We start from the raw sequence: 21,874 nt of genomic DNA, 5'->3' as shown, positions 1-21,874 counted from the left end.
CAATGTTAAGACAGACGGGCTCAAGCTCTCAATCCTAAAAACACACATAACAAACCCAAAACTGAGGGGCTATAGAGCCTTCTCTGCTTCAGAACCAAAGAAGCAGGATTTCAGTAAGCAACAGCAGCCTTGCAAACATGAGCAGGAACATTAGCACAAATCAGGTACCCAAGAAGAGCTGGTCTGGAGCCAAGTCAAACATTTCCACCAAAGGAAATACAGGTGACTAGCACTCATCTTGCAGTTAGGCCAAAAGAATAAAAATATAACCATATTGAGAATGCTGAAGAAGAAAGATGCCACCACCTTTCACCCACCACCATGGAAGGAATCGAGCGATCAACAGGATCCCACCATAGACAAGCACAGATTTCAGATACTAGATAAATCAAGGGTAAAAGAAAGAAAAACAGCATTTATCATCATATGTTCTGATTGAAATGTCAATAAAATGCAACTCAAAGCAGAATAACCATCCCCTTTATCATTCAAAATTGATAGTATTAGAAGTCTTTAAATTAATACAATTTACACAATTGAAGTACATTTGTCACAGCACTGTTAGAAACAGGCACAATCTACTTGTAAGAGATACTGAAGCAAAGCAGATTCATATGCCTGACAATGGGAGAAAAACCCTTTCTCTTGAGGGCTGAAACTGCTTAGGATAAGAGCTTTGGTGTCACTCCATTCCACCATGACTGATGAGTCTGGCAGAAGCCAGAATTTCCCTTCTTGGAGAAGCCATAGGCAAGAGAAGCCAAAGAGGTTAAGTTGATCTGTGCACAAGTACTGGGTTGATATATGCCAATTTTTGGACTGAAAATAGCTTTGCAATGTAGAATTAGTTTAAGAAAAGATAGATAAATGTACATGTCATTTATCTTCAAACAAATCCTCTTCATTTTGAGATGCATCTAATCCATAAAACAAATACTCTGATTACATGAAATCAAAGCTCTTATCTTCAGCTTGTGTAATTTTCCTCAAGCTCCCATTCTACACAAGCTCATGAGAAAAGTCAGCTTGCCTATTTCAGAAGGTTCAAAAGACAATTCACAAGGATATAAGTTTACAAGGTTCTGTATTATCTAAGGATCAAGGTTAAATCCTTGGACCCCATGATACCAAGCAAAGAGTTACATGCTTATGGCAAAGAGAAGGACCCAACTCTCTCCAAGACTTTAAAATGCTATTCCTCCTTAAATCCTTTAGCCCCACCCCTGAAGAAATTTTCTTTTGGTTGGCAGTGACTAAGCCTGCTGTCCTCACCTCTCCACTCACAATTCATAGGAAGAAATCACCTGCATCATCCCTAACTTGATTGTCAACTTATTTTAGAGATACAAGGATGGCAGCTTATTTAAGCACAGATAAAGGAAAAGCTACTTGAATCATGCATAAGTAACCAGAATTCATTTCCCAGCAAAGCTTAACATACCACTTCTTATCTTGCTGGCTGGCTCCTGGGCTCCTTGGGAGGTTTTCTATTTCCACTAAGACTGGTGCAGAAGGAACCGCTGTTAGGACAGGTAGGCTTGGCTTTGCATTCCAGCTCTTTAGAGACAGAATACAGACAAGTTATTATACACACATTAATGAAGTGATGACACATTAAAGTGAACAAAACATATCCACGCTTCTTCTTAAGCACAAAGCTAAAGCAAGGCCATTTTCTTCCCTTATCTCCCTAGCATTGGATATCTATGCCCAGTCTTTTCCAGCACTGTACATAGTTAATAGTTAACTGTAACATTCAATTGGTCAATCACTGGATTTCAAGAACAAATAACAAAATCTTCAAATCTGTTGAGACACATGAAAATTGCCTTTAGAAAGAATGAGAATTCTTACTTGTGATCCATTAATTTGGCTGATAACAGCATTGTTTGCAGCACTGAAAGACAAGAAGAATTTAAAACTGAATCAGATCAACAAACTGCTTTTGCAGGCTGGTAGAACTGTAAGGACTTTCAGAATGAAATAGTCTAAGATATTTCCAAAGTACTCATCTCTTTTCACAAAGGGTATCAAGTTAGTTTTCTTTTGTTCAAGCTGTAGTTTATCTGCAACTCATCTGTTTTTAACTCTTCCTTTCCTAAACCCATTTGGTTTAAAGTCTTCCTGATTCAGCAGTAAGATGTGGCACTTCTAAAGCAAAAATGATACAGTTCTAGTTAAAACACCCAGCAAAATGTGACATTGTGAAAAGCTCACCTACACGCTGTAGATATTATGTTTGTTCCATAACTAGAACCCTCCTGATTTGACGTTTCACCATCACAAGAGTTTATCAGAAAAATTAAAGAGTTTCTTCTGCATACAACCTCTAAAGGACTTAAAAGCAGCTATTCAAATTTACATGCACAGCATCTCAGCATAGCATTAATAATAATTTTATGTTATTAAATATTTACTATATTTGATGAATTAAATAAGACCCATATCCCTATTCTTGATGATTTCTGCAACTGCAAGAGACATTGCACATTTCTGAGAGACTTAAAAGCAGTAATTATGCATTATAGATTTTATGCAAAGCAAATTTTTCCCCAGACTTCTAGCCTTTAAAAAAGGTTCCCATCTCTTACGACCTGTTAATTTTCTGATTTATGGTCTGGATAACAGCTATCCAACCTGGCAAGCTGACAATTCAAATAGATTTCTGTATTTACTTCAGTGACTCTTTAGAATTATTTTATTTAAAACACCATTGTGTCAACACTGAACAAGCTGTTCCTTGCCTGTTTCCCCCTTCACCCTTTCTCTATTGAGCAAATGTGGAGGCTACCCCGGAATTTTCAGAAATATTATGGAGTGTCTTCTGACTAGCACATTCTCCTGTGCTGGGTTAACACAAAGAAGGGAACAACATACATCTTTCATGATGCATTTCAATTAGCAACACTGGAGTGTAGAGTTTCAGAAATGGCATAGCTTGCTGTGGAGACACAACACTGCCACACCTAAGTGCAGATCAGGAGACTGCAGTCTTATCAGGAGGAGAAACTGCACATGAAGTTTCTCTTCCCACCCTCAGAATGACCTAAGCAATCTGAAACTCAGGGAAGGGCACGACAACACAGTGTGACAAGAGCACCAATCAAATAGGCACATTTTGCATGCAGAGGATCTTAATGACACCCAGGTTTGCAGAGTATTTTCCCGCTGTATAGAAATTAAAAACAATTCAGGAAGTCACACTGCAGCCTTGTCCCCCCACTTCCAGACTTCTCTGCTCTCATGAAAGAACCAGCCCTGCTACTACAGACAGAAAATGTTGGGCTGCATTAAATCTGTTGTTCTGAAATGTTATTTTGGCATTCCATGGTGCTCAGTATCTATGAATATCTACTTTTAAAAAAATAATTTGGTTGCAACTGATCATTGAAGTGTTCACAAGTTATTAAGGCAAAGGACAGAAACCAGAACTGAGTGACCTAGGTTTCTTCACTACCAGGCAGCTCCTTTTAACCTGGTTTCCTCTCTTCCCTCAAGGAAGGGTATGAAAATCATATGATTCAGATACATATGAGTAATTTACATTGCAACAGCAACTATGAACCTACAGATCCAGGAACTTTTGGTAGAGAAATAAAGAACCAAAAGGTTTCCCTTTCAATGTTGATCATGCATGAAAATAAATGCAAGTGTAACACAGAATATAAACCCATCAACTTCTTTCAAAAAGACTCATTTTACTATCTTTTCCCTGTTTTTGACCTTCACTGAATGAGTTATTTCAGTCACAAACTTTTACCTGATCTCTTTACATGGCAGCACATCAACTACAGCTCATATCCAGCAAGAATCACTGCTAGTAATAAACAAACTTCTTTGCTAGCTAGTAAACAAGTCTGGCAAAATTGTCTGTGTGCAGCAACACAGAAGCTTTGCTTTGGACATTAACTTTTATATAAAGCAAACAATACCCACAGCAAAACCACAGTTAAGAGTCCAACACTATATCCTCCTTCTGCACGTGCTGAAGTACAGGTGCCAAACACCAAAGACAGAAATTCAAACACTGGAATGCATCTTACCTTGTTTCTTCTGGTTTAGCAGTGTATGCTGCAAAAATATAAAGCATTAATTAAAATTTAATTTATAATTAGGTTACCAGTTAAACATTAATTATATGATTAATAAAAATAGCCTAGCATGGCCGAAAAGTAGGCAACCAAAAGAGCAAAAGTTGAACCAAAAGAGCAAAAGTTGCAAAAATCTCGTGTATTACGTGTGAAAAACAAAATCTAAATTGGAAAATAAAATAAAAAATCTGAAAAGCAAACCAAAGCCAGATTTAAGCAAGTATTTGAAGACAAATATGGCTTTAATTAAAAAAAATTAAAATTAAAAATAAAATTTAAAAAAAAATTATAACTATTTTAATTTTGAAAATTCAAGAGAAGGGCAAACAGCTACAGGAGAATTCCTACCCAAAAATTTTAAAGGAGATGATTACCTGATTCTCACATTGGATTATACTTCTCAGAATGGAAGTTCTTTTACCTTTCATTTGCAGAGTTCGTCTTGAGTATCTCTTGCTGGGCCTTCTTTCAAAGGATGCTGATCTCCTGGCTTTGTTGGTCTTTGTGGTTTGATATTCTGTTTTCCCACTAAAAATGCCATGTAAGAGTGCAAAGCAGTAAAATAAATCACTTATTTTTAATGATGGAATAGAGATAATGTTCATAAAAACATCACACTTCTACTTAAACTTCATAGCTATCTCATGACAGTTCTAAAAAAACATCCCAAACTTCACACCTCAAAAGACCTTTCACAAAAGAGGGTAAGAGTTTTAGAAACATTCTCTTCTTCACCCCATTTCCCCAAGACAAATGGCAGAAGCAACAACTTTTTAAATACTAAATTGCTGACAGAAGCATGTGTGCCCTTTGCATATTTCTGTGATCTCACTGCACGAATTTTGGGAGAAGCTGAAAATTCTAGGAGAGAATAAAGCTTAAGTAATATTGCCAAAAGTCACAGAGAAAGCTGATAATGGGGCTAAACCCCAGCCTCCAGGAAAGCAAGGAATGCCAGGAGGTGTGTGCCAAGTGCCAGTGACACTGACCTGTAGCGGAAGCGAGAGCCCAGGCGAATGAAGCCAGACCGACTGGAGCTTTTCTGGACAGGCCCCCGGAGCCGGAAGAAGGCGTGGTGCTCCACTGCACACTTCCACAAGTGTTTGCAGGCTTTGGGATGATCCAGTCTAAAGACAAAAGTGTGCTCCTGCTCCTTTCCCTTAAAGCACACAAAGCACACTGACAACTTACAAGGGGCTGGAATAAGTGCAAGCTAAAATTCCATGCAAGCCAAATAAAATTTGGTTTTTATGATTCCTAATAAATATTTAAAAAAAATGTTTTAGGCAGGAAAATCAACATTTGCAGAAGCTATAATGAACAAGTGCTATATAGTCTAAAGTTGGAAAAGTCTGGAGTCCATATATTTAACAAGCCAAACCTCTGAATAACTGCAAATTAAAGATACTATTACAACAGGAAGGTACTTGCTCATGAGGCTAACACTGTTTCATTTCCAAATCTAATCTTCTCAAATTACCAATGCTCACTTTTTAAATTGTCTCAGGTATATGCAATTTCTTCCCCATAGAAACAATTCTGAAACCTGCTTAAGTAATTCATTCTACTAAATGTGGTATGTGGAATTTTTTTTAAAACTTTGTTGTGCAATGCATGCTGTTTTCAAAGTACCTGCTCTAGTTTTACCAGGCATTCTCTTTTTAAAAAATGGATGACAGAAAAGTTTATCTTTTACTTATGTCCCTTCATTTTTGTCCTTCCCCCACAAGCCACAATCAAAAATCTTTCAGGCATCCACATTAATTCTTAAAACTTAAATATAAGGAAAGATTAGGAGTATGTACACTAACAGTGTATAATCAAGACTGAGATTTAACTAAACAGATATTTATCTACCTGTTCATCATCTTCCACAACAACCAGAGTGAGTTTGTTCTTCTTGAAGTCAAGCCTTGTTATCTTTGGCCTGCCAGATGAACAGAAATTGCAGGTTATGTCTAACTTTCAGTAACTTACTGATAAAGTACCTCATATTCATGGTGCTCTCACAACCCAAACAATTTTATTTTTTTTGCTATCATAAAAGAAAAAAAAGAACCAAAATCGAGAACAGTACAATCAGAGAGCTTACCAGAAAAACAAACCAATCTTTGTGTCACCTTCAAAGACAAGAACTCCTGTAGGTGTTAGTCCCAGGCTGTAATCATTGCCATCTCTTGCCTAATTGACACAAAATAAAAATTAGATTCATTTTGGTGTTTGACCCTCTATCCAATTTACTAGAGTGATTAATGTAATTTGTTTGTCCAAGCAAAGCGTTATAATTACACACACGTCTGCTATCTTATACAACAAAATTCTTATATTTTGATGATCTCATGCAATGGATTTTTCTTGTTTGCAATCCTTCAATAAGGCTGACAAAAGAGGAATATTAAAGTTTCTAGATCTGTCTGTGTAATAAAGACACCTTTATGCATTTGCTGCACTTGTGTCTCCACAGGAGATCTATGCTTATTTGTAGTTCTTCAGCTGGTAGCTGACTACACCCCAGCAAATTTGAATTACTGTGATTTTTCACAGAATTCCTAAGTCTAAATACAAACTGTAGTATTACTTCCACATCAATCACACATTTAACATACAGCAGATATGCTTAGACTCAAGTTATACCTTCTAGACACATATACCAAAGAGTGGAATGTTGACACAAAGCCAGCTCACTTATTACATGGATTGCAGGAGAACAATATTCCTTTTCTTTCCCCCCTCAAAGCAGAACCAGTGTTGAAATGCAACACAAAACTAACACTATCATTTCCAAAGGTCACCATGCTGTGGTTAAACATACCTTGACTATGTGCATGTCTACACCATACATTTCCAGCCACTTAGCTTTGTTTAAGTAGTTAGTTTCAGCCTGTGCTGGTGTTTGGCCCCTGAAATAAAATTTTTGCTGTTAGGTAAAAAAGCACAGAAAGGAAAAACCGGTAAATGAGGAAAGAGGAAAAGAACTTCCTGAAAGTTGTGAAAAATGTAAACACTGGTGACACCTGTTCACTTTATTGAAGATCAAGGTCACTTTTTAAAGTTTTAATCTGAAAGTGCTGCTGCAAAAATTACTGTTTTTCAAGATTTTGTATCTCATCATTTTACTCAGACCTTTGAAAAGCTTAATTTATCACATTATATTCTTTTACAAAATAGGACAGAGCCATATTAAAATTCTATTTCTGAACAAGGCCACAGAAGAAGCATCAGCAGTATCTTTTTAATAGATTATCTTCTCAGAAAAATCAGTGCAAACAGCATTGAGTACAAACTGGAAGATCTAGTACCTGCATTCCTTCCACTTCTCAAAAACAGCTAATTCCATCTCTTCAGTCTGAGTGGGAACAAATCTGAACTCGGACACCAGCTCAGGGACGTGTTCAGCGGGATCATAGTCTCCAAGTTCAGCTACAAAAGAACAACACTGTCAGGCACTGTTCTCAACAAACACAGTGCAAATTTCTGCAGACAGAAGAATTTCTGCACACTTTTCTAGTTTGTCTAAAATATTAAATTTCTTTTTGTGGTCTTTCTCCTACATCCAGAGATGCTATGTAGAAAACATACAAGAACATACCAGTCAAAGGGCTTGCCACATCAAAAATACAACTCCATCTCCCACAGATGCTAACAAGTCTGGTTTTAAAGACAGATAAATATCTAAATGCTGAAATTGACAATTAGAAACCTTTACAAAAATGTACCATTTTCTATTTTACTGATAGAAAACTCCATTTCTTGGGTTCTGAATGCTGCAAGCATAATAACAGTCTTTTTACCCCCTCCTTTTTCTTTTTTTTTTTTAATGCTGACTGAGGAAGTCTGTAGTTCTATAATAATTTACTCCCACTAAAATGCCTGCCTCTGTTCAAAGGAATGCTGTCAAAGCCAGCTTAGGTTCCAGCTGATTTAAATAAAAGTACACAGCTGTCAGACAGTAAGATTAAAGCCCTGCTACAGGCCTCATTGTGGAGAGAGGAAAGAAAAGACCACCACAAAAAGCAGTGGATATATGGCCTAATTAAATCACTTTGTTCTTCCAAAATCTTATTTACTGAACCTGTATCTTAAGGCTCTAACAATGCTAATATTTTTAAGTGTGGAATGTATTCTAACTGCTTTCCTTCCACACAAAAGAGCAGGTTGAAAAGGCAAGTGTCTTCACAGTTTAGTCCCAACTCTCATACCTACACATGATTTAGGGCCATTAGCACTTCCTGCATGAAAAGAAGAAAGTGTTTTGAAAAATACTTGTAAGAGACAAATTTCAGTGACTTAGTCCTACCTCATGCAGAGTAAGTACAGCAGATTCATGAGATAAATGTTGTGTGGAGAATTTGTGTGGCTCAAACACATGGCACATCAATTGGCTTGAATAAGGACATATATCCATATATCTATACCCTCAAATAAGGACCCAAAAGCCTACTATAGCAGGCATTTCTAACACTTCAAGCCTCCCCTCTTTCTTTTGTGAGCTCCTCTGCTTGAAACCATAGGAAACTCCACATTTGTTAACATCACACCCTCATGCAAACAACACATTCTCATCTGGAATCAAAAGTTAAAGACAGCTAATTAACAAAATCTCAAATGATTCAAACACAGTGCTGTATAGCTGAGGAAAAAAGAGTATGTCACATCTTGTGGCCAAAGAAGAATCTGAAATCCTAACAAGTGCAGCTCAACCTGGCAACCTGGAATGCTCAAGTACAAGCAGGAGACATAGGGCATTAGATGTTCTACAAATAAGATGAAATCAAAAGCTGCTATTTTATACACAGTGCAAACAAAACCCATTTTTATGTGATGTATCTGACAACAAAGACAACACTTGACAGAATCTATATGATGAAAAAGAAGTGAGCTGTGTTACTACACCAAAGTGATTCAGGAAGGCTGCAGGCCTCGTATCTTCTGTGAAAGTGGACAGATTTGTACATAAGCACCTGAGAAAACAACTTTAGGGCAAAGCTGCTTATGTTCAGAACCTCCTTGTTGTTTCCTGAGGAACTCAGTAATTTTCTGTACATACTCTCAAGCACAAGTACAATCTAAAAGATCTGCACTTCACACAGGATCACTAATGGCTGGGCAGAGTCTATTTTATGGACATAACAAGGACAGACTTTTTTAAACAATTAATAAGAGTCTACACAAAACTGTTTGTGCAACTTCACCCTTCCCTTCTTGCATCTACTCACCTTGCATGTTATAAGCTGCCAACTGGACAGCAGTGTCAAAAGGACATTCCAATCTGCCAAAAGAGAAATGCACTGTTAAAAACTGAACTGACACCATTAGCAGACAACTTATGTAACTGACAGTAAGAAACTGCAAATGTCTGGGATAGGAAAATTTAAAAGTATTGGTAGGTTTTCAGAAAATTATCAGGAGATAAGCAATACATTATTTAAGCATTCCTCTCCTGATATTCATGCATAGAAAATAGTATTTTAGAGAAAAAAAAATTACACTATTAAGCAAAACGTATTAATTATTCAAATATAAATGTAAGAAACTCTATGCTAAACACACTGTAATGGTTTAAAAGGCTGCTTACTTTCCATTAAGAATATCGAGTTTCAGCTGCAGAACAAATAAATACCTGTAGGATTAAATAAGAAATAAGTCATTGAGTAATAGTGCTAATGTGTCACTTAGTCAACAGGAGTAAGAGCTTGACAAATAAAAATGTTTTCTACTCTTAATATGGGTTTCCAAGATGAAAGAAACGGCACTGTTACCTCTCAAGGCTTCATCAGTTGGGTTTGTGTGTTTTGCAGGCATTTCAAATGAAGCAAACCCAAAAGTACAAGCTGTCAAAAGCTGAACTACAGTGTTGCATGGAAAAATAAACAGGGTACTGAGGTAACTATTTTTTTTTCTCTTCTGATTCTACTTGAGCAAAGAACAAATTGCATCTTACACATTTCCTTCATTATTCATACACATACCAACCCCATAAAAGAATGGTTATTTTTAAGTCTTGAAAAAAAATATTTCTACTATGGATTGCTTAGTTAAAATCTAACCTGGAATGCTGACTGCAAAGTAACTAAAAATAAATAGCAGGCTGCAGCCTTTTCAACTTGTTTACCCTTCAGAGCCAGCTTTCCTACACTGCCTTGCATATCCTCTACTCTTTTTGCTTAGAAATGGGGCAAATATTGAGTAAGAATCCCTTTGGTGTGCAATACCAATTATTCTGATCCAATACCTCTGAAGAGCAGCCCTTTGCTCCATTATGGTACACAGCTTTCCTTTATCAAGAGAAGAGCTCTGATCAAGTATAAAACATTGGCATCCACCATGGTATTCAGTCTGAATTCTAGCAGAGATTCCTTCTAGTAGAGATTCCTAGAGAAACCTCTAGTAGAGGTTTCTAGTAGAGAAACCTTACACATAACTTCTGCTTCAACATGTGCCTGTGTCTCCTCACTCTTTCATACACAGACACAAAACAGGTGCAGGTGTTTTTCCTACAGGTTTCACAGAACTCCACAAATACTTTGCCAAATCATTTATTAACCTAAACCTTTTGAACACTAGTCTCTGCACGGGGAATAAATTTGGTTGGTACTGACCTCAGATATGAAAATGAACACAGGCCTCCAGTGTGTAGTGGGTGTGACCAGTCTGTGCTTATCAGCCACATAACACTTCCACACAATTCAAGCACTTCCCGTGCTGTGCTACATGACCACTGGCTGAGAACACGAGCAAGCTGCACCTGTGGAAGCTGAACAGCTCCAGCTGGGTGTCCTGCTGTTTAAAGGTAGAACCCTGGGAAAGCCCCTGCCAGTGACACCTATAACCCACAGCAAAGCACTGCTTCTGCTATTTCAAGGTGTCACGCTGTCTCAAGACAGAAGGACAACTTGCTGCTCTCCTGTTCTGGAGGATTAGCTAAGCAGGCAGACAGTGTTTAAAAGCCCTCAGGTTTCAGGTCTGCCTGGCTAAAACCTGCACAGCAAGGTCTGACTGGCAGAACTCAAGTCAAAATGGACGAAAACGTTCCATAGTAGTAGATACAGATACAGGTCTGAATTTTGTATGCAGTTGCTGGTTTTAAAGACAGTTAAATGATTATTCAGGAACATGTATGGGGAGGTAAAACATTCTTCCCAGATCAGCGGGAAAGCATTAAAAAGCAGCAGTTACCACATTATGTTACCACATGTAAATATGAAGCTGCACAGGGTACATATGGCTGGAAGGAGTAATGCTACTATAATCTTCCTGGTAGCACTCCAAGGGATTTGGCTAAAGTGCAGATTGAAGATCCACACAGACATAAACCTGAACAACAAACAAATGCACTTCACACCCTTACAAATGGCTGAGGTATGAAATGTCTACAGCTATCACGAAAACATAACTTTGTTTACTCTCCAAAAGGGATCAGCAGCAGTAACAACGCAAGGAAGTGCTGTCTCTTACAACAGATTTATACTCCTGACAGGTGGTAGGTTGTGCTCTTTTTCAAAGCTCCCCTCCTTGTCTCAGCCCATTCAGAAATGCAGTTCTATGAATGGATTTGTGAAATGCTTTAATCAAGAGGAACTGCTGCTCACCTGATACTACAAACCTACACCTCTAGTAGTGTTAACTCAGCTCAACATGGCAGTAAAATACTACTTTCCCTTTCCATAAGCTCTTTGAGGACCACACGTGCAATGAAATGCTAACTGAAATTCCTTTTTTCAAAGAGAACCTCTAACTTGCAATTCAATGCTTTTCTGCCTGGAGACAGGATGCTTGCATGCAGTTCAAACGAACAGCTTAAGAAAAAAAAAAAGACAGAGGAATGATGTCTGTTCTCTTCAGTGAAAACCTCTGTCCATCGTGTATAAGCTACTCAGATCAGTTGCCAAAATTGCCTAATGAAAAATGGTGCATTAAGTAATATATAAATATTTAGATCTCTCTGTGTCACAGCACATTTATTTCCACACACAAAATAGCCACTTTACAAAAAGAAAACTATATTTACAGAAAGTAAAGTAAGTAAGCAGTTTTAAAGAATTTTCCAAATTGTTTAAATAAATCCTATGGAAAACATTTCCCTGGCCTTATTTGGGTCCCCTCTCACACACAAAATCCCTCTTACCTTGTTAGCTCTTCACGTAGATTGTTGGGCTCTGATGAGTAAAACTTTACACGAAAATGCAGACAATATGGGGGGCCAACTGCAAAGCAGAATTCATGCAAGACAGCAGTACAGTTACAGGATGAGACAGGTTATTTATTTATTACACAGAATCACATCACAAAACTTGACTGAAATTGGTTGGCTATGTTCTACACAAGGTCTTAAGACAGGAATTCCTTTATGCCAGGGAAATCCATGAGGAACATCAGGGTGAAAGGACACTTAAATATGCACACAAACAGTTTTATGTGTTACAAGACAAGCCAATGATCATATCACTTTAATGTGATTCTTCCTGCCAAGAGCATGTGAATCCAGGTTAATTGTTATATTTAAGAGCTCTATCCATCACAACAAAAGCTAAGCATCTTGGCTCTACAGTTGACTAAACCTTCAGGCACACTTGGTCTCTGCAACACCTTCCCAGGGCTCTGGGAAATACTCACTGCTGACAACTCAGGCCCTTCTATTCCACAAAAGTTTAGACATACTTTGTGGGAATTTAAGAGACCCTTCTACAGAAGAAACATCTCTTCTGGAAACCAAAGAGTTAATTCAGCAAAAGGGTGGATTAATAGCTCTTTAAAAATGTGCATCACTCTGCTGATTCTTGCATTTGACAGGAGGAATTTTCTCCCTCTCACTGCTTCCAAAACCTCTCTTGTATGAAAACAACACCACAAATCCCTGAAGACTTCCCACAGAGCAGAGCAAGGAAACTGCTAAACAACATCTTCACCAGGCACACATCACTGCCACAACCAGGCCACACTGAAGCCTTGTGCAGCAGGTGAGGAGGACTTGGTGGACTGGACACAGATTCAAGCATGCAGGACTGCCCCATGCATGAGGTTCCAAGACAAGTTTTCCTACAGCCAGGAAAATGCTCCATAACCCTAGAACATCTTCAGCTGCCTTGACTCCACTTCAACTATAATTAATGTGCCCATAACATCTTTAATTAAGAACATTAAAATAAGGTAGTATGAGCTACAGAGGGAAGATGCCATTAAACAATCAGTAGCACCATGCTGGGCTTTTGTCACTTGTCACCCTCACTCCCTCATAGGACACTGCCCCCACCACCCATTTCAACTGGCTGTGCTTTCTGTATGTTAAATACAATGTCCCAAGAGAAAAGGGAAAGGACACTTACTTTTAACTTGCTTTTTAATGCTTTTGGTGTTGTCCAGCCAATGCTGAAAAATAAATTAATTTCACTGAATTATCAATAGAGAAATCTCCCAGAAAGAACAAAAAAGGAAGTGTGAAGACCATCTTGGAATAACAAGTAGTTTGTTAAAACAATCTAATTCAAATCTTTCACAATTCATAGCTTTCTGTGCTTGCTGAAGTTTGTTTTGCTCAAAGTTTGTAATGCAAAATGTCAGTTTTGAACAACAGAAACATCCTGTAGTACCTTATTTAGACCAAATCTTCAAGACAGCATTGTCTACTTAAAAGAAAAATAAACATACTAGCAAACCACTTCACTAGATTTTCATCCTGTCCAGACAAACACTTAATTCACACATTAGTAGGTCAGCCAGTGACAATCAGCCAGAGAAGCACAAATCATAGCTGAAGACTCTGGCACTCAGCTGTGTGTGATGTTTACTTGGGGCAGGAAGGGGAGAGACAAAATAAATATTGCTGGCTTTCAGGCATTTTCTTTTGATGACTCAAGTGCAGTAACAGCAGAGCTGTCTGATGTGTCCCAACATCAGAGTCAGCTCTACCTAATTCTCAAAAATCTATTCACGGGTGACATTTCAGCAACTGTCACATGGGAGGACAAGTTACTGCCTCACCTACTAATGCTAATTATAAGCTATATACTGGACAAGAAGCCAAAATAATGGCTTGACTTACACTGTGTACAACAGCATGTGAAAAAGCTATTCTTGGCAGATTGAAATACCTACACATGTACACGATGCTCCCCAAAATAATTGCACATAATGGCACTGCTGAAGAGTTTATAGCAGAAGTTAAAGCTGGAAATCCAACACACATCTAGCGGGACAGATCTCCCTCCTAGTGCTGTGCAGGGCCAACAGCTCCCTCCTCCGAAGGAGGTGACTCACCCAAACAGGAAACATGGCACCCTGACCAGCATAATTGCACTGACTCAACAGCCAGAGCCAACTACCTGACACACCATGTCCTGCATGGTTCACCTGCCCAGGGAGCAACACCTCATCAGATCAATCCCAAACATCACCAGGCAACTAATACCGATGAATTATAGACTTAGTAAGACTCCTTTTGTTAAACAGTGTGACATGAAGTTCACAGGGAGCTCCAGGGAGGACAGAAAAGCAAGAAGGGTATGAAAAAGAACCAGTATTTTCAGGTTGCACTGCCAAGTGTAAACACATTCCTGCCTGCAGAACAGCCCTGCCTTCTGCAGAGAGCTGAAGTCAGCCTGTAACACAGCCGGGCTGTGACTGATTGCTGTATTAGCTGCAGATGAGAATGCTTAAACCATCTGCTGCTGCTGTGCACACAGCTGAGAATGCTCTCATTGCCTATTCAAACTAAGTAGCTACAGAGAGCTATCTGAAATGTATCTAATACATTTTTAAAATAAAGCAGGAAGCTTAAGGAGGAATGAAGCAAATATTTACATAAATTTTGCTTACGCTACCAGTGAAATGGGAGTTAAGCAATTTTTTTTCTACAAGGAAATCATATAATCTTTTTTCCTATTCTGTAAACTCACTTGCTGTAAGAGAGTTTACTTACTCCTTCCTCTACCAAAAAAATATAGAAACCACACAGCTGGAGGCTTGCAGGTGATTTAGATACTGAAATGGCAAGGAGAGCCCTTTCTAGGCTCCAGGGCTGGCTGTGACCCCTGTTTCATCTCCCTCCTGTTTTCTCTCATCTCCTCCACATTCCATGGGAAGGCAACAGAGAGGCAGGCCCATGACAGGCACCGATAGCATTTCACTCTGCTGGGCTCTGACCACTGCTGCCCACAGGAGCTCTGCTCAATGGTGATGATGTGCAAGGCAGAAGGGAAACAGAACTGCTTTTAAGTGGGGGTGGGAATGAAACAAACAAAAAAAAAAAAACCAGCCCCAAAACCAACAAATGAATGGACAGACACAGACGTCAAGAAGCTTGAGATTTATTCCAAGTGATTATAATGGAATCCAAGTGGACCTGGAAAAAAAGTTTACTTTTGATGAGGGTTTGCACAGCACAGCTGAAAATCAGAGATAAAGTTTGCTAAACAGAAGGCATTACAAACAACAGGCTGCGCAGAGTACTGGAAGTCCTGACTAAAGGTTTGGTGCTCCAGAAATTAAAAACAAAGCACATACAAAAACCCCTCAAATCCTCACCCAGCAACATTTCAAGAAGTTTGGGCAAAGGAGGTTTGTTAGACAAGATGTTGAGGCTAAAATTGATCTCTTCCTGAACAGCAGACTAGAGTGAACACAGAAATCACGTGAAAACAACAATTCTTTCATTTCACTAATGGTTTCAAGAACATTTTAAAAGAAGCTATTATTTGAATACTAAATTCCAAAATGCCAGGTAGTTTCCATTATCTGGGTTTGCCCCACTCCCCAGGAAATCTTTAACACCCAACTAGTGATCACTTCAGCAGCAGAAAAGGATGAAAAAAAAGAAATCCTTCAGTTGTTCACAACAGATCTACTGAAAACTTATTTGTACTTAAAACAAGCGTGGGATTTCTAAAACTTTTGTATAACTATGTATTGCTAGTTTGTATCAGTAAAAGTAACTAGCAAGTATGGCAATATTCTTAGATTGAAATTGGATAGCAGAAAGATTATATCCTTCAGAGCCAGTGGACAATTCTCTCTGCAGTAAGGGACTGGATTCTTACACAGTTTATTTAACAGGTCTCCTAAATAATCTTGGACAAGTCACTTGATTAGTCTCTGTTCTTTGTTTCCAGCTGCACATTGGGTTTCTGCTAAAACTTGCCAGCTCTTTCTGCAGGAATGGCTGCTATTGCAACAGTTCTTCATTTCTTAAAGCAAGTAATTATTGCTGACTGTTGCATTCAGCTCTTCTGGCAAAATTCAATCTTTTCTGCTTCATTATACACAGCTCATCATTAAGGTCCAGTTTAAACAGATTGTTATCTCTACTCTGCTGCTTTTCAGTCACACATAGTTAAAAAAAGGAAGCAAACAGAGTTTGAAATCCCCTGTACCTGGTAGATTGTGCAGTATCAAATATTCAGTCATGTGCCCTCTGGACTGGCAGTAATAATTTGCTAGAAAAAGCAAGGCATGAGCCACTGCTGTGGCAGAAAAGATTAATTCTTATTAACACATTTCAAGATGAAATAGGTTTATTTTCTAGCAGATCAGGAAGAGAAAAAAATTATCATATAGATAATTCTACCAGTTAAAATTAACCCACTATGATCTCACAAGATCCTGGAGACAGGGAAATACATCAGAAGCCACGAGGCAGAAACTGAGTTAGGATACCTTAACCATACAGACCACTGCTTTTCTGAAACAAAAAGATAAATGCAATAGAGTACTTCGCTATCAATACTCAGCATCTTGGACTGCACATGCTGAGCACAGCTAAAATGATTTGAGAAATATAAAATGGTATGCAATAGGCTGTTTCCTCATTTCTGTTCTGTGCATGGCTCTGAATGCCATCCATCTGTTAGTGTATCTTTAGTGTTAAATGTTTCTGTTCTGCAAGGGGTTTAAGACCACTTTCACTACTGGGAACTACAGACCACCAGCAGCTAATCCCAGTGGCCATGAAGTTTGCTTCAGATGCAGAACACCAACAATTTTCTCTGAGGAGCATAATCTCTACAATTACATGCTAAGCATAAGATTTGATCACAATAATTCTGGAAAGAAGCCATCAGGTTATAAGTGCTTTGGGGTGGAGCACTGCATCCAAAGCTGTTAGCTTCTTTCAAAGGTTCAAGTTTGTGGATTTTTTTTTTTTTGCCTTTATACAAAGTTGCAACAACTAAGAGATCACCTTCAAACTGTTATGGACACAGATCTTCATAGAAATAAAGGAATATAAATCACTGCCTCCATTTTTGTATGCTGACCTTGAACAATTCTGATATTTAGCTCAACTGTCTGTGCTTCCTGTCTGCCATCCTAAGCATGAAATAATTCTGAAGTGGCCTTAAAACTCAAAAACAATTAGGTTATACATCTAACAAATAAGATTGACATATGCAGCAGGAAACACCAATCTCATTCTACCTGGGGATGTTGGGCTAAGTGAATACAAGATTAAGTTGCAGGGATTCAGGACAAAGAAAAAAACCCTCCTTGCCTAAAGGCTCACTTAACTTGCAGCTACCCTAGGTAGGAATAAATACTTGACTATAAGAAGCATCTATATAAAACTGCATAGCCCACAAGTGAAAGAACTGTGGTTACTACTGACAATGCTCTGCTTCTGATTTCAAAACCTTACATTTTTAGAAACACACAATAAAACACCAACAAACTTGGGCTTGGAAGAGCCCTCAAGTCAAACTGATACATCCAAACACACCCGTAGCCTCCTAAAAACTTACAGTTGCAGGTCTGAGTCACAAATGATTTGAACAAATCAAAGGTATACCCCTCCTGCAAGCAGATATTAAGATGACTTTTGCTGACAAGAAAGCTGACAACATTTGCAAAGGAAAACCTTCTCCTCTCTGTATAGCACACAACAAAAGGGCTAAGCACACTCTAATTTTGCTCCATCCTCTCTGTATCATCAGCACCAAGAGTTTCTACACCACACACCAGGCTCTGGGGTCCAACTGGACCAGCCTGCCTAGTGACAACAGGAGTGTGACAGGAACATGTGGAAACAAGAAAGGAAGAGACACAACAGCATGGTCATACATTAGAGTGCTGGAGGCAGAATTAAACTTGGGGACACGGAAAATCACACGCTACAGAGCTTCTGCACAAAACTTAATTCACAAAAGGCAGCTTTCTTATAACATTTTTGTCAGTACTAGGATTCAACTTTTACATTGTTGCTTAAAAAAGAGCATAACTACTTACTGCCACTTGTGCTGAATCCATGAACCTCAATCCAAAGTAGTCGCTTTCGATAAGGTCCAGATGATACATGATTTGCTCAAACAGGAGCTGGCCTTTGGCTTTTTTCTGAAAAGATAACAGGACTTAGTACACAGCAGGTAGATTTATTGTAGCATCTACCTTTTTCTCTGCACACATTATATTCTAATTACAAAAATTTAGTTTCTGAAAATATAATGTGGACACCTTTTTTCACCCCCTTGTATTTTCTGATGGCTTCTTCTCTAAAAGGCAAATGTACACCCCACAAGAAACACAGAATATCCATAAAGAACTTGCATAATCTCCTTTCTTGGAAAATGTCAGCACTGACTTGCCAAAAGTGTTAAAATGTCATTTTATCATTTTTGCTTTTAGGCTTTCCTTACTCACTGACATTCAATAGAACTGGAAACACAGCCAGTACAATTGCAATAACCAATGTACTGGAAAACTTTAGGGGCCAAGTACAGCAAATTGCTTATGAATTTACTACTGTTTGGTATCTAGGTGTTTCACCCGTTTAGAAGCAGGTAGCAAAACCCATTGAATTAGGAGATAGCATTCCATTAGCAAGTGCTTTTAACAACTACTAGGAAACAGTCTGGGGCAAGCAACTTGAATCAACAGCACTGAGATATCGCATTTACAAAACTAAGTTCATAAAACTAACTTCCAGGTGCAAAAAGCCAGCTCATATGCTCATACATAATTTATGAAAAAAACAGCTCTAGCCCCAAGGAAACTTCATTTTTACAGTGATGATCTAAAAAATTAAACAGTTGTTTTTAAAGAGAAGGCACATAAATAGCACTGAGCAGTTTCTACACAACGTATATTCTTCATGCTGTGAGCTCCTTTATAACAAAAAATGGAAATAATAGTTAAAGAGTTTTTATATATAAGATGCTTAAATGTAATAAAATACATTAATAAATTATTAGATCAGAGTAAAGGTCATAGTGTAAAAAAAATTAAATGCAAAGAAATGCAGACATTATGCTTACTCTGCCAGCAGCTGAAGGGTTTCTCTATTTCTGTAAAACCACCATCTTGCAAGATTTTACCTCAATATTTATACATTCACAACATGAGAAATGGGATAACTTTCTAAGCACATATTTAGTAAGCTAGTAGCAAATTTAGTACAGCTCTCAAAATTCTGGGCCAGACAAATTCTTGTTCTCAGAAATAATCTGGTTTAATCAGTAATACCTAAGTAAGTAAAGTTGCATGCTGTAATTCTTGTCACCTTCTTCTACCCTGATCTTCAAATATTTTATATTCAACTTTGCAATCACCATCATTGGTTTACTTCATGTATCAGTTAAATGCAACACAACATATCAAAGATGAAAGCAAAATCCTAAAAAAAAGTTTGCAAACAGAGCCTGTCTAAGCAAATTCTCACACAGTTATTTCTTTCCAGGTACTGGGGAGAATAGCAGGAATGGAAGGCATTTGGGCCAGCAGGCAACTTCACAAACCATAGCATCTACAAAACATTGTATAATACAAATACTAAATGTCAACCTATCAAATTCATTCAGACAAAGTGTCCTCTGTTGGTCTCAGGAAAAAATAATTTCTCAGGCAATAACAGATTTATTAAACACCAGTTCAAACAGAAACCTTAAGGCAAACCATCTACACATACAAACCCATACCCTTCTTTCTTAGTAGAGTCTGTAGCCCCAGTTTGGAAAGACCAAGGCATCAAATTGTTGATATGTTTCTCAACACAGGATATCTTCTACTTAAACATTAATATAATAATACAAGTGAAATCAATTCAGCACCTGCAACAGCAAAACTAGAAAAACATTCTATGTTGCATGAAGCTTTCAGTAGCTTGTCTAAAACTAGCGCAAAATCTCCCCTTATTGAGCAGAACATTTGAGATCCTTCTCAATTTCTCTGTAGATCATCTTTAAAAAGTGGAATTAACCAGTTATCTCAGCAAATTCCCTGCTGGTGACAGAAGCACTTTGACTCCAGCCTGGAATACTACACATACTACTTCAGACTACCCACGAGCAAAACTTAAATTTCTGCAGTGTCAGATTAGTCTCAGAATGTGTTCCACATTTCAGAAATCTCAGCAGAGGACTCGAAGATTAACTGGACCCTGAAAAACTAATGTGGGATAAAGCCCCTGAAGAAGCAGTGGAGCAGCTGTGGAAAGACCTGCAGGACTTCTGGTTGTTCTCTGACTTAAATCACCAGGGCTGTCAACATGGAATTAATTGTGCACTACTTTGCATATGACTTAAATCATCAGCAGCTGTATTTGGTGCAAGTCAGCAGAAGTGTCACACATGCTTTACTTTACTTAAGTCCTTCCTCCTTAAACAAACAGCAACCAAAAATATTAATGCTTTGTAACCAGTCAACTTTCATTAATCAAAATTAATTTTTTTGTACTCAATAAAACTGAGATCTCAAGAGTTTTCAAAGAGCCAAGATACACTTTATTACATTTTCTTGTAAAAAATTGCCCTAACTTTCTTATGGCAACATTGGTGCTAATAACATCAAGGTTGCGGGTTCAAACCCCGTATGGGCCATTAAGAGTTAGACTTGATGATCCTCGTGGGTTCCTTCCAATTCAGAATATTCTGTGATTCTGTGAAAGTGACATTTTTACCCTGTTGCTGTCCTATGCTTTCCCCCCCCCCTCCTTTCTTTCCCTTACAGCAGAGCTCAGGTTACACTCAAAGGACAAATATTTTTAAACTGTTTAATGGTTACTGATGAACTATTAACAACACCACTCACAAGCAGTCCAGCCAGTAGCTGGTCCTCCCTTCAGGGCACAAATTAAACTCCTCATGGGTTTGCAATTCAGTAAAACCTGACTATTTGACTTACAGAGTTTGCTATTCTCTCTAGGAAGCAACAGCAAACATCTCACAGCCGGAGAATGAACAACAGGAAAATGTAAACAAAATACACCATATACATAGGGCAGGACCTCTCCTGGTTTTGCCACACTGGATAAAAGCATCTTCTGATCACTTGGGAATGAATCACACGGCCCCCGCCCCCTCCCCCCCTTTCCCCAATGAAAGGGATGCTCCCAACTAATGACATCTCCTGCTGCTCTTAATAACTGCAATTGCTGGCTGAGTAGGTGTTCCACAGGCTGGGCTCAGCCCGGTAGCTCAGCAACAAGGCTGGGTGTTCACCTCGGCGCGCTGGTTTGTCCCTTCACTGCCGGCTAAGGCGATCCCGGCACATTCTCCTCGGCTCAGGCATCGCAGCCACTGCCTAAAACCTGAAAGGCAGCATTTATACCCTCTTCTCACGGTCTCAGAGTATCGGCTATTTCATGGACACGCATCCATGAGGAGAAGCCAGCCAGGTGCTCCAAACCTGCCGGATCAAAGGTCAAAGCCTCTTTCAGGACAGAGCAGCCAGGACACAGCAGCGCTGGAGGAGCAGCACAAGCTCACAGTCACTGGAGAGGAGCTTGTGCTGGTGAGCACCAGTTGAATGGCTCACTTCAAGTTTTTAATCGCAGCAAAGTAGTTCTTTTTTTCCCAAAACTTGGG

General features: G+C 38.6%; 1 protein-coding gene across 4 annotated transcripts in view; it reads right to left on the bottom strand.

The window, feature by feature from the left end:
• EPB41L5 (erythrocyte membrane protein band 4.1 like 5) overlaps positions 1-21,874 on the bottom strand; it is a 52,217-nt gene that overhangs the window by 22,261 nt on the left and 8,082 nt on the right. For all 4 annotated transcript variants that reach the window (XM_036386483.2, XM_054515362.1, XM_036386482.2 and 1 more), the window contains exons 3-16: positions 18,303-18,407; positions 13,415-13,457; positions 12,217-12,295; positions 9,667-9,711; positions 9,308-9,360; positions 7,391-7,511; positions 6,904-6,991; positions 6,184-6,272; positions 5,949-6,018; positions 5,081-5,250; positions 4,513-4,619; positions 4,044-4,071; positions 1,855-1,897; positions 1,442-1,557 (exon numbers count right to left, since the gene is read on the bottom strand). In XM_036386483.2, coding sequence (XP_036242376.1) covers positions 1,442-1,557; positions 1,855-1,897; positions 4,044-4,071; positions 4,513-4,619; positions 5,081-5,250; positions 5,949-6,018; positions 6,184-6,272; positions 6,904-6,991; positions 7,391-7,511; positions 9,308-9,360; positions 9,667-9,711; positions 12,217-12,295; positions 13,415-13,457; positions 18,303-18,407 — 1,157 coding nt within the window. The remainder of the gene's footprint in view (positions 1-1,441; positions 1,558-1,854; positions 1,898-4,043; positions 4,072-4,512; positions 4,620-5,080; positions 5,251-5,948; positions 6,019-6,183; positions 6,273-6,903; positions 6,992-7,390; positions 7,512-9,307; positions 9,361-9,666; positions 9,712-12,216; positions 12,296-13,414; positions 13,458-18,302; positions 18,408-21,874) is intronic.

This window comes from Molothrus ater, chromosome 7, assembly GCF_012460135.2.
Source record: "Molothrus ater isolate BHLD 08-10-18 breed brown headed cowbird chromosome 7, BPBGC_Mater_1.1, whole genome shotgun sequence".
NCBI classification, from domain to species: domain Eukaryota; kingdom Metazoa; phylum Chordata; class Aves; order Passeriformes; family Icteridae; genus Molothrus; species Molothrus ater.
The sequence above is the reverse complement of the archived record's forward strand: the minus strand, read 5'-3'. Positions and strand labels throughout refer to the sequence as shown.